At 45.7% G+C, this 17,919-nt stretch overlaps 1 protein-coding gene across 2 annotated transcripts; it reads left to right on the top strand.

Annotated features, from left to right (window-relative positions):
- Positions 1-6,004: 6,004 nt before the first annotated feature.
- Positions 6,005-17,856, top strand: LOC120709095 (putative disease resistance protein RGA1). 2 transcript variants are annotated; one of them, XM_039994617.1, is made up of 2 exons: positions 6,005-9,578; positions 16,185-17,856. In XM_039994617.1, the coding sequence occupies exon 1, from the start codon at positions 6,180-6,182 to the stop codon at positions 9,552-9,554; it is 3,375 nt and encodes a 1,124-aa protein (XP_039850551.1). In that variant the 5' UTR covers positions 6,005-6,179; the 3' UTR covers positions 9,555-9,578; positions 16,185-17,856. The 2 variants fall into 2 exon arrangements, with proteins under 2 accessions (XP_039850551.1, XP_039850552.1); XM_039994618.1 differs by lacking the exon at positions 16,185-17,856 and adding an exon at positions 11,612-12,373.
- The last annotated feature ends 63 nt before the right edge of the window (positions 17,857-17,919 follow it).

The following is a 17,919-nucleotide window of genomic DNA, read 5'->3' as shown; positions in this document are numbered from 1 at the left end:
GTGGTGCCAGGGCCGTGCGCACATGCCGTGTTGGGGGCGGCGAATCCATGCGTTGCACGGACGGATGGTGCCGTAGCCGGATTGATCCGGCCCCGGCGCCGGCCCCCGGGGATTCAGCTGCCGACGACGCCGGCCGAATGGCTTGAAGTTTGAACCTTGCTCGAATCGAGCACGGTCACGAACTCACGATGAACGATCTGGTTCTAGTACAAGCTAGCTTCTTGGCGGTCGAGATGCACGCTTGTTAAGGCGTGAGCACAAAACATGGTTCCTTTTGTTTCTTGGTTACTAGAACTGTGACAGAACCGCCAAGTTAAACGGCTTAATTAAGCGTAATGGCCATCATTTGAACGCATCAGGCGCATTAGCTTAATTAAGTGTAACCTGACAGCCTGTTTCCAACCCACAGGCCGATCGAAACACACCAGAAGTCTCGCGCGACGGCGAGCACAGACGGTACCAGCATAATATAATTTCACAAAAATAGATAATAACATATATATTTACACAATCACTTTAAATTTAGAATTTACATAAATTAAATGACAGCAGCGGATGAGAATATGACCTGAGAGGAAGAAATTTGATTGAGAACCAATAAAATGAAATGATAACTATGAACACGTGAGGACGTCACATCGAGCCCACTGATGCGAATCCTGGTTAGCTTCTATACCTGAAACAGGGTAAACAACAAACCCTGAGTATACTAATACTCAGCAAGACTTACCCGACCAGTGGGTATAACTTAGCCCACAAATCTAGACATGCAAGGCATTTGGCTGGTGGTTATTTTGCATAAAAAGCTTCTAAAAGTGGATCCTTAATTTCAATATTTTAGCTCCAAGTTTCCATATGTTTAAACCATCAACTAGTATTTGCACCTTCTAAGCAACCATAGCTAACATTGAAATATTAAAACAAGATAATTAATTCCTAACCATCATTTAAATTCCATATAGCATCTCTACGATGTGGTGCTGTGATCAAGGTGCTCATATCCGAGATGCGACGTACGGCGGATAGATCCGATTTAACCTTGCAAGGTGGACCTAACCAACACGGCACGTATTTGCCCCGTCGGACAATACAAACCAACCATTCCCCTCCCCGTCTCGAACTACAGGACTGCCCCACCATCATATGGTCAGCCGAGCTCAACGTGAGACCACCAAAAATAAACATATGCAACCCCATTTCTCCGCGACTACTCGACTACCCCAGGAGGTGAGTTGGAGTCCTGTACTTTCGAAACAGGGCAGTACTCGGCTTACCGGTTTCGACTACCTCCTACTCCCGGCATGCGGTTAGTACAATTCAAACTCGATCACAGGGCCGGACAACGAACGGTCCTTAATCGACACAGACGGGCTAGCCTTTCCCCGCCCGGTCTCCATTTTCTTCTCTTTCTCCAACCTATTCCATTATTCCATATACTCAAAATAACGATACATCCTATATCTCGCGAGTGACCAGAAATCACTCGACTTCTACCGAGATCTTATTAAGCATAGCATTTCTATCATCCTCTACATACTAGTATAACTCGAGGAGACCTAGGGATCATGCAACTAGGGTTTCAAATAATTCCTGAACCTAATGCACAAGTAATAGAAACATAATATAGGTGTCATAGTTTGAAATAAACGGATGTGCACCGGGGCTTGCCTGGGATGAACACTGAGTCAGTGTTAATTAGATGATACTCGCTTGGCGAGCACCTACCTTCGGTCATGCACATCGGAATCCATCCATCCATCTTCTAGATGGGTCCACCATTCACCGTCTTCTGGCTCGGCTTCAATGTCACATCCCTCACGAGGTTCATCTATCGTACCTAAATGAAATGCAGCAATGCATATGTATGAATGCACAGTTCTGAGTTGCTCAACAATATAGATGCTATTATTTTTCCTTCACGATAAAGTTGTAGTCTAACAAGTAGCAAACAATCATATCACATGGGCAATCATTTATAGAGTAGTTAACTACATTTCTAACTACCCATGGCATCATGATCAACGGCACAAAAGAAGTTCACTAACTGCACAAACAAGCAGTAGTTGATTTCTATAACATGTAGGTCATGGCTTATTAATAATTAAATAACTCAGTACATAAACAACCAAAAATTTCAGAAAAAAATATTAAAAACAGAAGGCACAAAGAGCAATCTACTCTGTAAAAATCATGTCATTTCATGCATCCATTTAATCCGAACAATTCATTCATTCAGACAACTCCTAGAACAAGATTGAATTATACAGGTCAGACCAGAGCAAAACAGAAGCTGAAAATTTAATAGGAGGTCGACACATGGATGAATTAACTACTGTGAATTTTCATAATTTTATCTACACAGAATTAATTCTGAGAAAATAAACAAAACAGACATCAATCTAAAAAGATTCATTTTTAACTTCTGTTCTAGTCATGAACTGATGCTCAAACTTCATGGACAAGCTAAGCTATTCAAAAATAACACTCAGAAATATTTTCATGATTTAAAAACAATATAAATTATTTCTCATAATTAAAGCCTACTAAACAAGGATTAAATAAAAGAAATAGCTACACAAATCTATAATTAACTAGATTTGGACAGTGGTGTTCATTTAGTATTGGAAATACACAGAAAAAGTTTCATCAATATATCTAAATAATAACATCCAGAAATAAAAGAATATATTATTCTACTAGATCTAGCCTAGACTAGGGTTTCACCTAGTTAAAAGTATTAACTGGTACTCAAATTTTTACACAAATCTAAGCATAGCATGAAGTAGCTACCCACCAAAAATAACCCATAGATAGTGAGTAGAACTCATAGAATAATTATAACCTATGTAATCTAATCTTTTTCCTAGATTAAAATAGAAGCATAATATGAACAGGTAGCTGTAACAAAAGTTGTAGGTTTTGATCTAAGGATTCCAAAACATTTTAGTTTGCATTTTTCTGATGTTTCTACGATTTTATATGGAATTTACAAGTTTGCTGTTTTTGAAAACAAAAGAAAAAGGAAAGGAAATCTTGCATCTAGACCCCTGAACTTCTATTTCTTCTCACCGTGGGTCCCTGGTCGGGGTTTGAAACAGGGGAGGCAGTGGTGGCCGGATTCCGGCACCTACGGCGGCCGGCGGCGAGGGGGGATAGGGGGAGGAGCAAGAGGACGTCGAGAGGGACCTGTAGATGGTCTTGGACAGGGTTGGGGAGGCCGGCTTGGGGTTTCCCCGCGGAGCAGGACTCCGGCGGCGGCTGTAGGCGGCGGCGGCGGCGGTGCAGCAGGCCTGGGCGGCGGCGAGCGGGTCGGGGAGCACCAACAGATGTCAAGGAAGCTCTTTGCGGGGTTTGTTGGGCGCGAGGAAGGGTGGAGGAGAGAGCTCCACAAGAGACCGGCAAGCGGCGGCGCTAATGGCGGGCGGCGCTGACTGTTCTCGGCAAAGGGGCGCGCGGGGCTCGGCTCTCGGGCTCAGGAGCGACGAAGAGAAGGTCAAGGACGGCTCTGAGCTTGCGGGAATGGTCTAGGCGGTCAAGAACGCGAGAACGGGTGAGGTGCAGTCGTTCGGGTCGTCACGGCATCGCCGTGGCGGTTCGGCGGCCATCCTCGTCGAGCGTGCAGGGGATGACGACGCGTGGCGGCACTGGCGCGGACGCGCGGCGCGCGCGCGAGCGGCGCCGTGGTCAATTTGGCCTTGGCGACCCCGGCAAATATCGGGGTGTTACAAGAACATACATGCGACCATGCCTGCACCCCGTGGTATATTATATAGCAGTACGTAATTAATAAGATCCACAGCCTGCGGGTTCGATTTGTCGGTGAACGTACATGCCCACGTGCAGTGCTTGGGCACATGGACGACGGATCCCTTTCACTGGATGACAGGTGGGACCCGCGCGCGGCTAGCTGCTTCCCGGTAACAGTCGCTTCCTTTTGCATCTACCACACCACCACCGTAATGCATGGCATGGGTCTCTAGCTAGCCAACTGCCGGGGCAGCGGCGCAGAGCATCTTGCGATGCGACGCGCTCAGCTCCGATCCCTGGCGCGCACGAGAGCACGAGATCTCCAGCAGCGGCGGCGGCGGTAGCTTCAGAGTTGACACACTTAGCTTCTGGTTTTCCACAGTAATTGTACGAGGCCAGTGCACTGTTACAGGCAGGCTGCGATAATGGTAAGACCCGCGATCAGTGGACACGGATCGCCGGATCGGTATAGGGGCGGTACTACTGCTGTAGCACCATGCGTAGCAGATGATCTAACGAGGAAGACGATGCATTGTCAACTTGTCCTCGCACATACGATCCTGCCATTGAAGTTGAAGCCAACAAGATGCGGTGCAGTGCGTCAAACGAGTCGGCATCATCTGCCACAGGTAGGGATGCAAGTGCGTATTCATTATTGTTTTTGGGTTTTCTCATTCCAATTCATTTTTTTCTCAAATTAATTACATAGCATACCATTGTAGTTCATTTTATTAAATTTTGGATCGATCCAGTGACAAAAAAAAAGAGACTTGCATCCCTAGCCACACGGTGTTCGCGCGCGGCGCCATTAACCGGCGGCGAGGCGGATGGAATCGGAGATCTCACCCAACTCCGAGCTGCATAAATGCGGAGGAGCACGCGCGTGTCTGCCCACCGCCGAGCGCGAGCGGCGCCGTGGACGGGAACCCAGCCTCCCAGGAGGCCACAGGACGGAACGGGACGGACCAACCGAGTCATGATTGGCGCGCCGAGCCCACCCAGTGGCACCAGCGCACGTATGGAGGATTTGATGCGTCTCCCACGATGCTCAGCAGCATGTTGGATCTGCCGTATGCGTCTGCGATGGGTCATGGTCATGGCATAGGGGGCGCCGGCCGGGGGTGACGACTGCCACCGACGACCCTGCGCGCACGTACGTGCCCGGCCGGCCGCGCGCGCTAGCTGCCGAGTCCCCCAGTCCCTGTGCGCGCGCGCCCACGCGGAGTGATGTGCCGGCCGATGCGGGAACAGCTGAGCAGGTCCTCCGTCCTCCCTGCGCCCCCGGACTTTGCATTCCATCGACTCCCCCCTCCTCCTCTCTCGAATCGATCTGCTGCGACTGCGAGCTTAGCTTTGATGGTGACGCGGGGCCGTGGCAGCGCGCGCCCGAGCCTGGGCCCTCTGATGATGCGAATGCGAGCGACTGGAGATCGAGCAGCAGCTATCTAGCCGTACGAGACGTCAGCCGCAGCCGCAGCCGCAGCCAGTAGAGCCGCAGAATCAAATCAAGGCCCTGTTTAGTTGCATCCAAAATTCCAAAACTTTACAAGATTCTCCGTCACATCAAATTTTTTAACGCATGCATGAAGTATTAAATCTACGCGAAATAAAAAACTAATTGCATAGTTTGCTTGTAAATCACGAGATGAATCTAATGAGCTTAATTAATCTATAACGGGATAATAATTACCAAATACAAACGAAAGTACTACAGTGTTTTACACCGTAAAATTTTTGCAACTAAACACGGCGCAAATGTGGTGGCGGCGACCCGATCCAGTGGCTGGAGCGCGTGGCACTGACTGCATCTTGATCTGCCGGATTCATGCTGTCCTGTTCCGTTGATTTCGACTTCAATTAGTTCAGCATTTCCTTTTGTTTTGGGTTCACCAGCATGAGGCATAGAATCGGGGGCTAACTCACAAGATCTTTCTTTCTGTTTTTAAACATCAACCCAAGTAAATTCCGGCATCCGCATCGAGTTCATTCAGACTTCAAACCAAGAAAGAAAGATATTTGTCAGAAAAAAATCAGTCCAAATTTGACGGTGCGTTGAAAGGATGGACCCAATGGCACAGCCACATTGGGCCTCCAAACACTGCACCGCTCCAACCACGCAAAGAAACGGCCTAGCCCAACAGACCGAGATCAGGGCCCAAAGGTAATTCGTAAAGACTGGGGGGCCCATGAAAGTCTGCCGACGGGGAATGTCCATTGTCCAGTCCGCCCCAGAAACCTTCTCCGTCGAACAAGGCGAGAACAAGACGACAGAAACGTTCGAAGTTTCCAACGCCGCAGGCCGCCGGCCTCTCGCGATTTCCTCCTTTTCCCGGCGCGCCGATGGCTCCTCCGCCTCCCACTCCACTCCAACCAGCCAGCGCATCGCGCCACCTCGACACCCTCGAGCTCCCCGCCGAGTCCCGGAGACTCCCATGGGGTATTCCACTGCGGCGGCGGCGGCGGCGGGGTGGCTGGTGTCGCCGTTTCTCGACAGCCTGAGCGCCGGGATCCGCTCCTGCGCCGATGACCTCTTCCGCTACCTCCCCTCGGGGTCCGCCTCCGCCGACCTCGAGCGCCTGGTGGACTACATCGTCCGCCTCAGCGCGTCCGCCTCCGCCGTGGAGCGCGCCCGGTGCCGCCCGCTCCCCGCCGCCCTTCTCGCCTGGCTCAACCGCCTCAAGGACGCCGCGGACGACGCCGACAACATCCTCGACGAAATCCGCTACAGGAGCCTTGCGGATGCCCTCACCGGACCGAGCCCCGATCTCTCCCCCGGCTCGGTCTGCGGCCACCTGGTATCAGTATGCTCCGACCACCCCTTCAAACGGTTGCCCTCCGTCCTCGATAAGCTCGCCACCGCCTGCGCGGACTACGCCGTGATCGCCTCCCTCGTCGGTCTCGACGGAGCCTGCTCTCCGCACTGTGGGAACCGGCTCGCCAGGAACTCTAGCTCCATCATGCCGGCTGACGACGCATTCTTTGGCCGCCAACGCGAGCTCAACCACCTGGTCGAAACATTAGTTCGTTGCAATGGTTCTGCTCAACTCGGGAACCAGAGTGTCCCGGATGTGGGCATTGTTGGAGATGGTGGGATCGGCAAGACAAAGCTGGCTCAGATGGTGTTTCATCATCCAATAATTCTGGAGCACTTCGATCTCCGGATGTGGGTGTGTGCCTCGAGTCATGTGGATGATGTGAGTCTTACTAGGGGGATCCTGCAGGCTGCTGCAGATTGGAAGGTGGACTATGATGGGATAGTGAATTTTGACAGGTTGCAAAATTTGCTGGTTTCTGCTGTTGCAGGGAGGAGGTTCTTGCTTGTCCTAGATGATGTTTGGGATGATAAAGAGATGAAAATGTCGGCGAACAGGGAGAGGTGGAGGAACCTACTAGCTCCTCTGCAGCGTGGGAAGCAAGAGAGCAGGATCGTCGTGACTACACGAATGAAGGTGGTTGCTGACATGCTAGGTGTGAGGATCCCAATGATGTTGGGTGGGTTGGGACCGGAAGAGAATTGGCGGCTCCTCAAGAAGTGTGCACTGGGTAGTGAGGATAGTTGCGAATACCCGCATTTACAGAGGATTGGGGTGAAAATAGCGTCCAATCTTAAGGGATCCCCTCTTGCTGCCAGAATGATCGGTGGGACGCTCAGTAACACTCGAAGTGAAAGAGATTGGAACAGTATCTCGGGGACAGATATTCATAATGACATTGTCTCGACACTTTTATCGAGTTATTATCATCTCCCTCAGCATTTGCAGTATTGCTTTGCGTATTGCAGCATATTTCCAAAGAACTGGAAGTTTGACCACAAGAAATTGATCAGAATGTGGATAGCACAGGGTTTCGTTCAGACTGAAAGTGGGAGCTTATTAGAGGATTTAGGCATAGAATATTTCAAAGAACTGTTGGCAAGATCATTCTTTCATACTCTTAGGCAGGGAAACAGAATGCACTATGTCATGCATGACCTGATTCATGATTTGGCACAAACGGTTTCCCACTCTGGTTGTGCAAGGGTAGAAGGCAACATGTCCAAAAGCATACCGTCTAGTGTTAGACACATATCTGTTTCAAGCAACTTCCTCTCACACCTCAAGAAGCAATGCGACTTGAGAAGATTACGGACATTAATTGTATACAAAGATTCGTCGATGACCTCAAGTACTATCCCAGTTGACTTTCTCTCTGAGTTAAAGAATGTACGCACTTTAGATCTCACTGGATGTCTTATATCAGAGCTACCTAAAGCAATTGGTTATCTAATTCATCTGCGCTACATCGCACTTCCTGATACTATCAAGGTGCTACCTGAATCTGTGAGCATGTTACTGCATCTCCAAACTCTCGATATTCCAAAGAAGTGTCAACTAGATGCATTGCCTGAGGGTATCCACCAGCTGATCAGCTTGCGGCATCTTGGCGTAGATTTAAAGTACATTTCAATGATAAGAGGTATTGGTAGTCTCGTTAAACTTCAAGGGTCTATCGAGTTTCATGTTAAAACAGAAAGCGGGCATACCTTAGAGGAGTTGAAGGATATGAAAGACCTTCATGGTCTACTTCACATCAAGAATCTGGAAAATGTTCAATGCGAGGACGAAGCTCGCAATGCGCAACTGTCCAATAAGCAGTATCTTAAAATTCTGAAACTTGAATGGACCTTTGCAGGTTCAGCTTTTGGCCCCTCCATAGATGCTGAAGTATTACAATGCTTACAACCTTATAAAAACCTTGAAGAGCTTCATATCAAGAGGTACAAGGGGGTATTATCACCAAGGTGGCTGGAGCTGAAAAGTTTTGAGGTGGGATTTCTATCCCATCTAAAATCCTTGTATCTGACAAACTGCAGAAGGTGGAAGCTGCTTCCTCCACTTGGACAGCTTCCGTCTCTGAAGGTGTTGCACCTAAAGGAGATGCCCTCTGTTACTCAAATTGGAATTGAATTCTATGGTGATGGCACTAAGACATTTACATCACTGAAGGATCTTGAATTAGATGACATGTCAAACTTAATTAGTTGGACCGGAGGAAATGGCGACTATTTTCCCCACCTGCGCAAATTGAAGATTTTAAATTGTCAAAAAATGGTCAAAGTGCCCTGGCTTCCTCCTACAACAAAAAGTGTCACAATAGAAGGAACTCAAAAGATTTCTAATCTCAAATTGACCCCTTACTGTTCATCTAAATCAGGTAAATTTGTTTTGGAAATTTCTTCTGCAAGCATGTTGGGAGAAGAGTTCTTACATCAGAAACACCTTGAGGCTATTGAGGTTCTAAACATTAGAGGTTGTTGGGGTTTGGTGCTTGAAGGATTGTGGCTAACATCACTAAGAAAACTGCGACTATCACAGTGCAACATGGATGATGAACAGCTGAGTTTGTGTTTCAAGCACTTAACTGCTCTCACCTCATTAGACATAGCTGACTGCAAGAATATCACATCTTTTCTCTTGCCAGAAGGTTCAAGGCATTTTGAAACACTCCGGCATTTGTGCTTTCAGGATTGCCATATGCTTTCCTCCTTGGCTAACCTGGAAAACTTTGTTTTCCTAAAAAGTTTGATCATTGAGAGATGCACAAGAGTTACGACAGAGTCCTTGCCAACTGAGCTCATGAGAATGACATCCCTTAACAAACTGGGCATCTCGCACTGCCCAGGGTTTCAATCACTACCGAAAAACATGCCATTGTCCCTGGAATTTCTTCGTTTGATTGGGTGCCATCCATTGTTGACCCGGTGGCTTCATGAGAGGCAAGGTCCAGAGTGGGAGAGATTGCCATTATCTCAGATCACACTATACTGAAGTGATACCATCTGTTCTTGTGTGGTATGCTCTTACACTATATCGTCGGATTGCCTTTTATCGTCCTAGTGCATGATAATTTTAGAATTATTGTACAATGGTTAACATGAGTTCATCTTATTTTATCCCACGGGCATGGTGTGACAGCTGTACAGTAGTCTAGCCTGGTTTTCTGCATGATTGGAATAATAGGTCAATTGGCTTATTCAATTGTGTGGCATACTGGCATGGTCCTGTACTCCTATTACAATAAAGGCTCCTAACCTTTTTCACCTCAAAACTAATCTTAATGAACACTACATTTTTGCTTGCCATTTGTATTTAATAAGTTTGAATATTGAACTTGATTTTTATGGTCTAATTGTGATTAGAGTCCACTAGATTGAGGGATGGATATTTCTCTTTGAGTATTTCTGGCATCATTTTCTTTTTCATAGAGCGACTGAACCATTCATATCACATTTTTTTAGTAATAATGGACAATAGATAGTACTCCCTTCATTTTTAGAAGGTTTATTTCATTTCGTTAGGACAAGACCTTGACCGATGGCTACTCCATTAATATTTCATTTACAGGACACAATTTCAATCATAAGTATTTTCGAATACTGATCTCATAACATCAAGTTTGATTTTAAAATACTGATAATAACATCAATTTTATGTCACAAACATTTGCATTAATAGAGTAACTGTTGGTCAAAGGTTTGTGCTAACAAAAGGAAATAAGCCTTGTAAAAAGAGTAGGGAGTATATCAGTACCTCAGTGTACACAACCAATTTCAGAGAAAAAAAAACAGCATAGAATAGACATCTATTATATATGTTTGGGGAAGAATAGTCTCATGAAATGACATTACTAATGAACTCAACTACTGCAAGATTCCATTATCTTCTGGTCATCCAATGCCTTGGCACTAAATAATTTTTCAAACTGATGTTGCGCCCAGTATCTTTTCCACTTTGCCCTCTGGAATACTGCTTAGCTAAATGCTAGGTAGTTCTATGAAGACTGCTCTCCCAGCTTGCCAGTTCCTTAGAGCATCTCCAAGAGTTTCTAATATTTTTTCCCCAAAACTTGTTGTTTGCCAACTCCCCAAATAGGTATAGGGAGGCAAAAAAGAGTCTATCTCCAATAGTTCCCTATTTTTACTCCAAAAAATGAGAAGTTGTGGCCCCACAAGGATAATTCCACGAGAAACTTCCATGGCTGGCAGACAGGAGCTTCTTGCAGGTTAGATTGCCAGTGATTTAGGGCACGAGAGGTCTTGGAATTTGGGAGAAAAGAAAGAGGACGACAAGAAGGTTCCGTTTTACTACTTGTGCCGGTGATGCACTGTGGCGGCCGGAATCGGTGCGGGAAGAAGTGGCGGCGGGCGCAGTCCATGGCGGACAGGCCACCGGCGGCGGCGGCGGCCATAGAAACTAAACCCTAAATCCTAACATGGGAAAAAAAACCAAAAGAATGGATTGGATCCATGGCACAAAGGAGGGATGGCGCGGGGAAGAAGATGAAGCGACAAAAAAAAGTCACGGGGGAGGGGCGATGGGGCGCGAATTTTTACGCACAAGGGAACCCAATTGGCCAATTGTTAGGAGATAGGGAATTAAGATGGAGAACTATTGGAGAGTGGTTTTTTTGACTTTTCCCCCAAAAAACAAGGATGGGGAAGAGAAATAGGGTACTCTTAGAGATGCTCTTAGTGTCCTTGGTATCTGATGTCTGCATTGGTGGCTTGGAGGCCATGGTTCATTAGACAAAAGGCAGTTGCTTCTGAAGAAGGCCCTCTTGGTCCCATCTTTCATTTCGAAAAAGCAATTCCCTGCAGTTGCATTGAAAAACGGTAGTAAAATTTGTTTACTATGGTTGTGAAGTGGCTGCACTGAGGGAGCCATTTAGCCATAATTCTTCTATCCCTTTTTGGTAATGTGACGTCTTGCAATGTTACCACAGTGCTTTAAACCTCAAGTTATGGTTTTCATTACCTAGTATAGTTAAGATCTAGTTTCTCAACCTTGTCATTTCTCATAATTGTGCTTCCCTGTACCTCTTCTAGGTACCTGTCTTGCTGAATGAAGTAAGACGGTGGAATGGAGATTTGGATTTTTGACATGAAGCTGGTGCTTAAGGTCCTGTATACATTTGCAATAGGATGTCGGCAAACATAACTGCAGTGCCTTAAATTCGAGTCGGTGACTTCTCTCCAAAGCTTCATAAGGAAACAATCATGAGGATACTTGGTGTTACAATTGCATCTCAGGTTTTAGATCATGGCCAGCTCCAGTTCCCTGGATATTTCCACCACCTGTTCGCTTCAAAGCATCATCTGCCAGCTCTACGAGGATGTGATATCCACTGCACTACTGCAGCATTCAAGTGAGGGAACCAGGGAAACCGAAATATTGAATATCTATGTCTTCATCTGTTCATATGTTACTTCGCTTCAGCATTACAGTTAATCCAGAAGACCAGAACATGATGATGGAGTTTAGGGCTCCAGGCAGCTAAAGTAAACTCCAATTGATGTGTTTGGAGAATGAGATCACAGTCCTCGAGGGAGATGAGGACTAATTACTGTATATCTTGCCAAATCAAAAACTCCAATTGATGTGTTTGGAGAATGAGATCACAGTCCTCGAGGGAGATGAGGACTAATTACTGTACATCTTGCCAAATCAACAATGCTGTGCAGTTTATGCCAGAATAAACCTGAACCCCATGCATGTAAATGTTGAACCCATGTATGTAAATGTTTAAAACTAAATATTCCCAGTTATATCAATCACTGCCACCACCGAAAGGTGTGCAATTCAATCAATAGAGGATGAATACATGAGCTATTAGTTTACATGTAGAATAGAGTATTTAGCCAAATCATGCGAAATCATGCTATATGCATACACTGCATGCGAAATTCTACTTAAACAATTAAACTCAATGTGTATCTGGAAGAATTGAAATATGGAGTTTGAGAAAATGAAAATGGTGTTGCCTGGACTATAAAAGGGTTTATTAAGAAGCCTGGAACCTGAAGCTCAGAGCCTCAGATGAGACATACTACTGAAGAGGAATAGAGGGCATCAAAACATTTTAAGGTTAGCATGTGCTATCTCATGCTTCATGGATTCTCTGCACTCTGCATAGAGGTGTTATCACACATTGCGTGCATGACATAAGCTGCCAAGTTCAGCTTTTGTTAAAAGCGCTACATAGGTAGTGGTAGCAAGAGTCGTCACTGCCTCATTGCTAGAGCATAACACTGCAATTTGTTACTTTGTTTATCACACATGAGATACATCATTCATGGGCAACTGAGATTAGAGGGGAATATTTAGATGCAGGAGCCTTTTTTCCCCCCTCCAGTTATGCATCTTGCGTCCTTCCGTTAGAATTCACAGCCACTTTGAGTTCTTGTTTTTCTATTTTGTGGATTCTTGGCTAAGTAACTTCCTTTTGAGGGCCTCGAAATTTCAGTTACTGTTTGATATTTAGTCCACTGACAAAAGTGATATTGTACCAATTTACTACATGATTCTCCAAGCAGTAAACTTTGGCTTTGCTTGTGAACCCCTTGGAGGTAACTTTGGCTTTACTTGCGAAACCCTTCACAGCAACCTGGCAGAAACTTCCTCTGTACTGCATCCTTACAGAATGATTCCTTTGTCTCAAGAATCTGCGAGTGAGAAAGGCATTGGGGAACACGAACAAGAATTGCAGTCTATTTATGCAGAGGAAGCGCGTGAGGAGCTAACAGCTAACTACTGCAAGGATGTTGCACATTAGTCCATTAAAGGAAACGAAGGCCACCTGATCTGATGCATGAGACAACTGTTTCCCGATCTGCCACGGAGAAGGTGTACCTGGCAGTGAATGACGAGAAGCAGTGCGAGTTTTTCCTGCTATGGGCTAAGGACTTCATCCCACCCCAGAAACCATTAGTCGTTCTCCACATCTACAAGCCAGCCACAACAATCCCACATGGTAAGAACTGCACCGTTCATGGCTGGGTCACATCACTGGAGCCTAACATTTATTTTTATTGGATAATGGATATGCATTTTCGGTATTTAGGATCGGTGTTACAAAAGGATGACGACATTGATGAAGATGTTAGGCATAAAATTTCAGCTGGCTGGTTAAAATGACGGCAAGCTTCTGGCATCCTTTGTGACAAGAGGGTGCCACAAAAGCTAAAAGGTAAATTTTATAGGACATCAATTCGTTCGGCGATGTTATATGGTGCTGAATGTTGGCCTACAAAAATGCGACATGTACAGCAACTGAGTATAGCAGAGATGCGGATGTTGCGATGGTTTTGCGGGCACACAAGGAGGGATAGAGTCCGGAACGAAGTTATTCGGGATAGGGTCGGGGTGGCACCAATTGAGGAGAAACTTACCCAGCATCGGCTGAGATGGTTTGGACATGTCCAACGAAGGCCTCCTGAGGCGCCGGTGCGTAATGGGGTTCTTGAGCGGGTCGATAATGTAAAGAGGGGTAGAGGTAGACCTAAACTGACGTGGGATGAGTCGGTTAAGAGAGACCTTAAGGATTGGAATATCTCTAAAGAGATAGCTTTGGATAGGAGCGCTTGGAGACTAGCTATCAATGTGCCTGAACCTTGAACTTATTTCTTTCGGGTTTCATCTCTAGCCTACCCCAACTTATTTGGGAAAAAATGCTATGTTGTTGTTGTATAATGGATATGCATTATACCTCTTAAATTCTATAGCCATTTATTTTCAGTGGGACTGGGAGCTCCAATGGTTGCAAGTATGTTAAGGGAAGATCTTGTTCGCGAGTATCGGAAACAATATTAAGGACCTATGATACGCGGATACTTCGCAAAACTCACGTACCAGTATCGGATACCCATACTCCATGGATACTCCCGGATACGTATCCCGTAAGTATCGGACTATTTAGGTATTTTCAAATAATAAAAATAAATCGGATACTCGTGGGATACCTGTGGATACCTGTCCGATACCTTCAAACCCTAACAACACCACTCAATCGCTTCGTATAAAGGTCCTCCGTTCAGCTGTGCCACCCTCTCATCCCCACTCGCGCAGCCGCAGGCCCGCAGCATCCTCGCACGACTCCCTTGCTGTCACCGCCGCTCGGCCACCCGCCCACGCCTCCTCCTGCTCCTTCCCCGCTGCTCATTGCTCTCTTGCCGTCACTGCCGCCCGGCCACCCGCCCGTGCCTCCTCCTGCTCCTTCCCCATCGCTCATCGCTCCCTTGCCGTCACCTCCGCCCGCCCACCCGTCCGTGCCTCCTACTGCTCCAGCGGCTGCGCGGCCTGTCCAGATAGAGGCCCGCACATCTGTTAAAGCACTATTTAGGGTGGTGCTGCGCTGCTGGACCTCGCCGCTGGCGGGCCGCCACGGCCGCCGGAGCGCTCCTCTGGACGGCCCGCGCGGCCGCTAGAGAGGGAGAGGATGAGCCGTGGCCTCCGGAGAGGGAAAGGAGCCACGGCCGCCGGAGTTGGCCGCTACACAAAGAAAGAGAGAGAGAGTGCCGGAGGTTGGGGAAGAAGACGACCGACATCCATTCGTGGAACAGACGAACAGGTAAGATAAGGTTGGTTCTTTTTTCCTTTGCCCCTTCACTTTTCTAATAATTATAGAACATATGAATATATGAGTTTATGACGCATTATAGTCCTTGGAACTTCTATTTTCTCACATTCTAGTTCCTGAAACTTTTATTTATTTTTATTTTTTATATATATTGGCGTATCCCCATATCCTTGTTTTTAGAAAAATGGCGTATCAGAGTATCCCGTATCGCGTACCGGTATCCATATCCGCGTATCCGGACAACATAGTTAAGGACTCCTTAAAGAAGTGCTTGCAAAACTGTAAGGTGAATGCTGAATCAGGATGCCTTCAATGTTTCCATTTTTCTGCAAAAAGTACACTGTTTCATCTATGTCATTTAGGTCCAAGCAAAGACGCTGATAATTGACAAACATGATGTTGCTCTTGCAATTGTGGAGCTCATCAACAAGCATAAGATTACCACACTCGTCTTGGGAGCCAAAAACAGGTATGTTAAACTACTGTACAAGAAACATCTGCAACTTGCTAGTGAGAAATATGGAACATCATCCAGTTTGATTCTTTGACTTGTTTTATGTGACCACCCATCCTTGATACAAAAGACATGACTGGAAGAGCAAGACAGCAATCATTTTGGAAAAACAAGCTGATCCTTCATGCAACATTATGTATCTCCATGACGGGAGTCTCATTTCAAGCAGGCAAATTTCCTGTTCTTTTATCACATGGTTTCTTTTCAGCAACCACTTAGTTCTTACATATGATTAAAGAAATACCTATGTTGACATGTAAAACCTGAAAGCATGACGTGTAGAAATCTCATAAATGAAGTTACACATGCCCGCTTCTCTTGATCTCTAGAAACAAGGTCAACTGTGCCTTTTTTGCCAAGTCAAAATCTTTGGTTATGCTACCCTACAAGCATAAAATTAGTTTTTGGCCAATTGTTTTCTCATAGGGAAATCTTAGTAGACTTTTTAGCATCTATTTGAACCGAAAAAATCTTCTTCTTTGCTGTAAAGAACTGTCAATATTTCTCTTACACATTTGCTATTTAACAGGCATCAGCGTGTTGATGTCTGCACAGCCAGAAAAAATGAGATGTCTTCTTTGGGAGGCTGCCATTTTTCAGGCAGCAGCAACACCACCACCAGTAAATCCTCTTCATTCTTCAACTCTCGTAGCACGGCCAACACCTTTGATGCAGAACAGTTGGATGATCCTTCTCTTGATATCAATCCTACGCACATATTCAGCGACAACAGGTTCAATGCCGTAATTGGTCTCGACTCACTTGGCACTTTCAAAGAACTAGTTAGCCGGCGAATTTCTGCAGAGAACTCAAGAGATTTGTACCAGGAATTTCATTCCAAATACTGTGACATCTTAGCCAGGTGTGATTTTGTTGGCGGCTTTGACTCTGTTCTTGGTTTCGACTGCCAAAATTTGGGGAAAAAACACTGGAAGTACATGAGGAGCTGGCCTGCAGTGTTGGAGTATATTGTCAGTATTATCAACACATTGCACATGCAACTCAAGCAGAAGCATCTTTCTTGTGATGGATTCATACACAAAGATCTTTTAGAAGCAGCAAGAAAACCTTTGACTCGTCTGTTCACTGCTGCTTCAGCTATCTGTGCCCATGAGATCAGGAAGCCACCCGAGCTCTTCTGCATATTGAACATGTACACATCACTCGCGGATGTCATCCCCACTCTCAGGAATGTGTTCCATACAGAGTCTATCAGTAGAAATGCTGAGGGTTTCTTGCTAAACTGAACGACTCTGCAAGGGAAATAGTTAAAGAGACTAAAATCTTGATTCAAACTTATAGCTCACAAACAGCAGTGCAGGATGGAGGTATCACAGCACGGAGTGGGTATCTCATGAGGTACATCAGGTTGGTAGTAAAGCATAGGAGTTCACTTGATACCATTCTACGACATGGTCACAGTGATGATCTGTTGACAGTTGAGGGAATGAACTCAACATGTCGATTAGTACTTGGGCTCATTGCTGACTTGGATACAGCGCTTGAGAAACAATCCAAGTTACTGTCTTCTAAAGAACTCCAGTGTTTGTTTTTGATGAACAACACACATTATGTACTACAGGAAATCAAGCAATGGGATGTACGGTTAATTGTAGGATCCAGGTGGATTGGAAAACGCCAGTACTGTATCAAGGAATACATGAGGGGTTACCTAACTGCAGCATGGGGACCAGTTACATTGAATTTGTTAACTACAAAAAGCATATCACCCAGTAAAAGGCTTAGGACAAATGTTCTAAGGACAAATGTTCTAAGTTTCCTGTCTGCCGATCCAACTCCCCTGCAGAATTTTACTTGTTCATTCAATGAAACTTGTAACACTCAGATGTGCTGGAAGGTACCTTGTCCAGTTCTCCGCGAAGCTTCGAGAAAAAATTATGGAGTTTGTTACTCCAGTCTACCATGCACACCTGGAAAGTTTGAAACGATCTGGAAGGGGTACTGCTGCAGATTTTAAGCTGGGGTTGAAGAGCAAAATCAACGAATTGTTTGAAGGGTAAATATTTCTTACGGTGCAAAAGGAGAAAACAAATGAAGAAAGCAGTGTACTAGAGCCTGCAGATGTTGTCTTTTTTTTTTCTGTCCTTGAAATTTTTGTCCCTATAAATGATGGAACTGTGTGTACCAGCTTCAGATTAACTAAAGGAATACTTATGTAAATACATACTTCCTTCCCTTCATTTACCATTTTAGAATATGTTTCTTCAACTTTCTTACTCTTGACAGGTAATATCTACAAATTA

Source organism: Panicum virgatum, chromosome 5K, assembly GCF_016808335.1.
Source record: "Panicum virgatum strain AP13 chromosome 5K, P.virgatum_v5, whole genome shotgun sequence".
Lineage (NCBI taxonomy): Eukaryota > Viridiplantae > Streptophyta > Magnoliopsida > Poales > Poaceae > Panicum > Panicum virgatum.
This window is presented reverse-complemented; position numbering and strand designations above follow the sequence as displayed.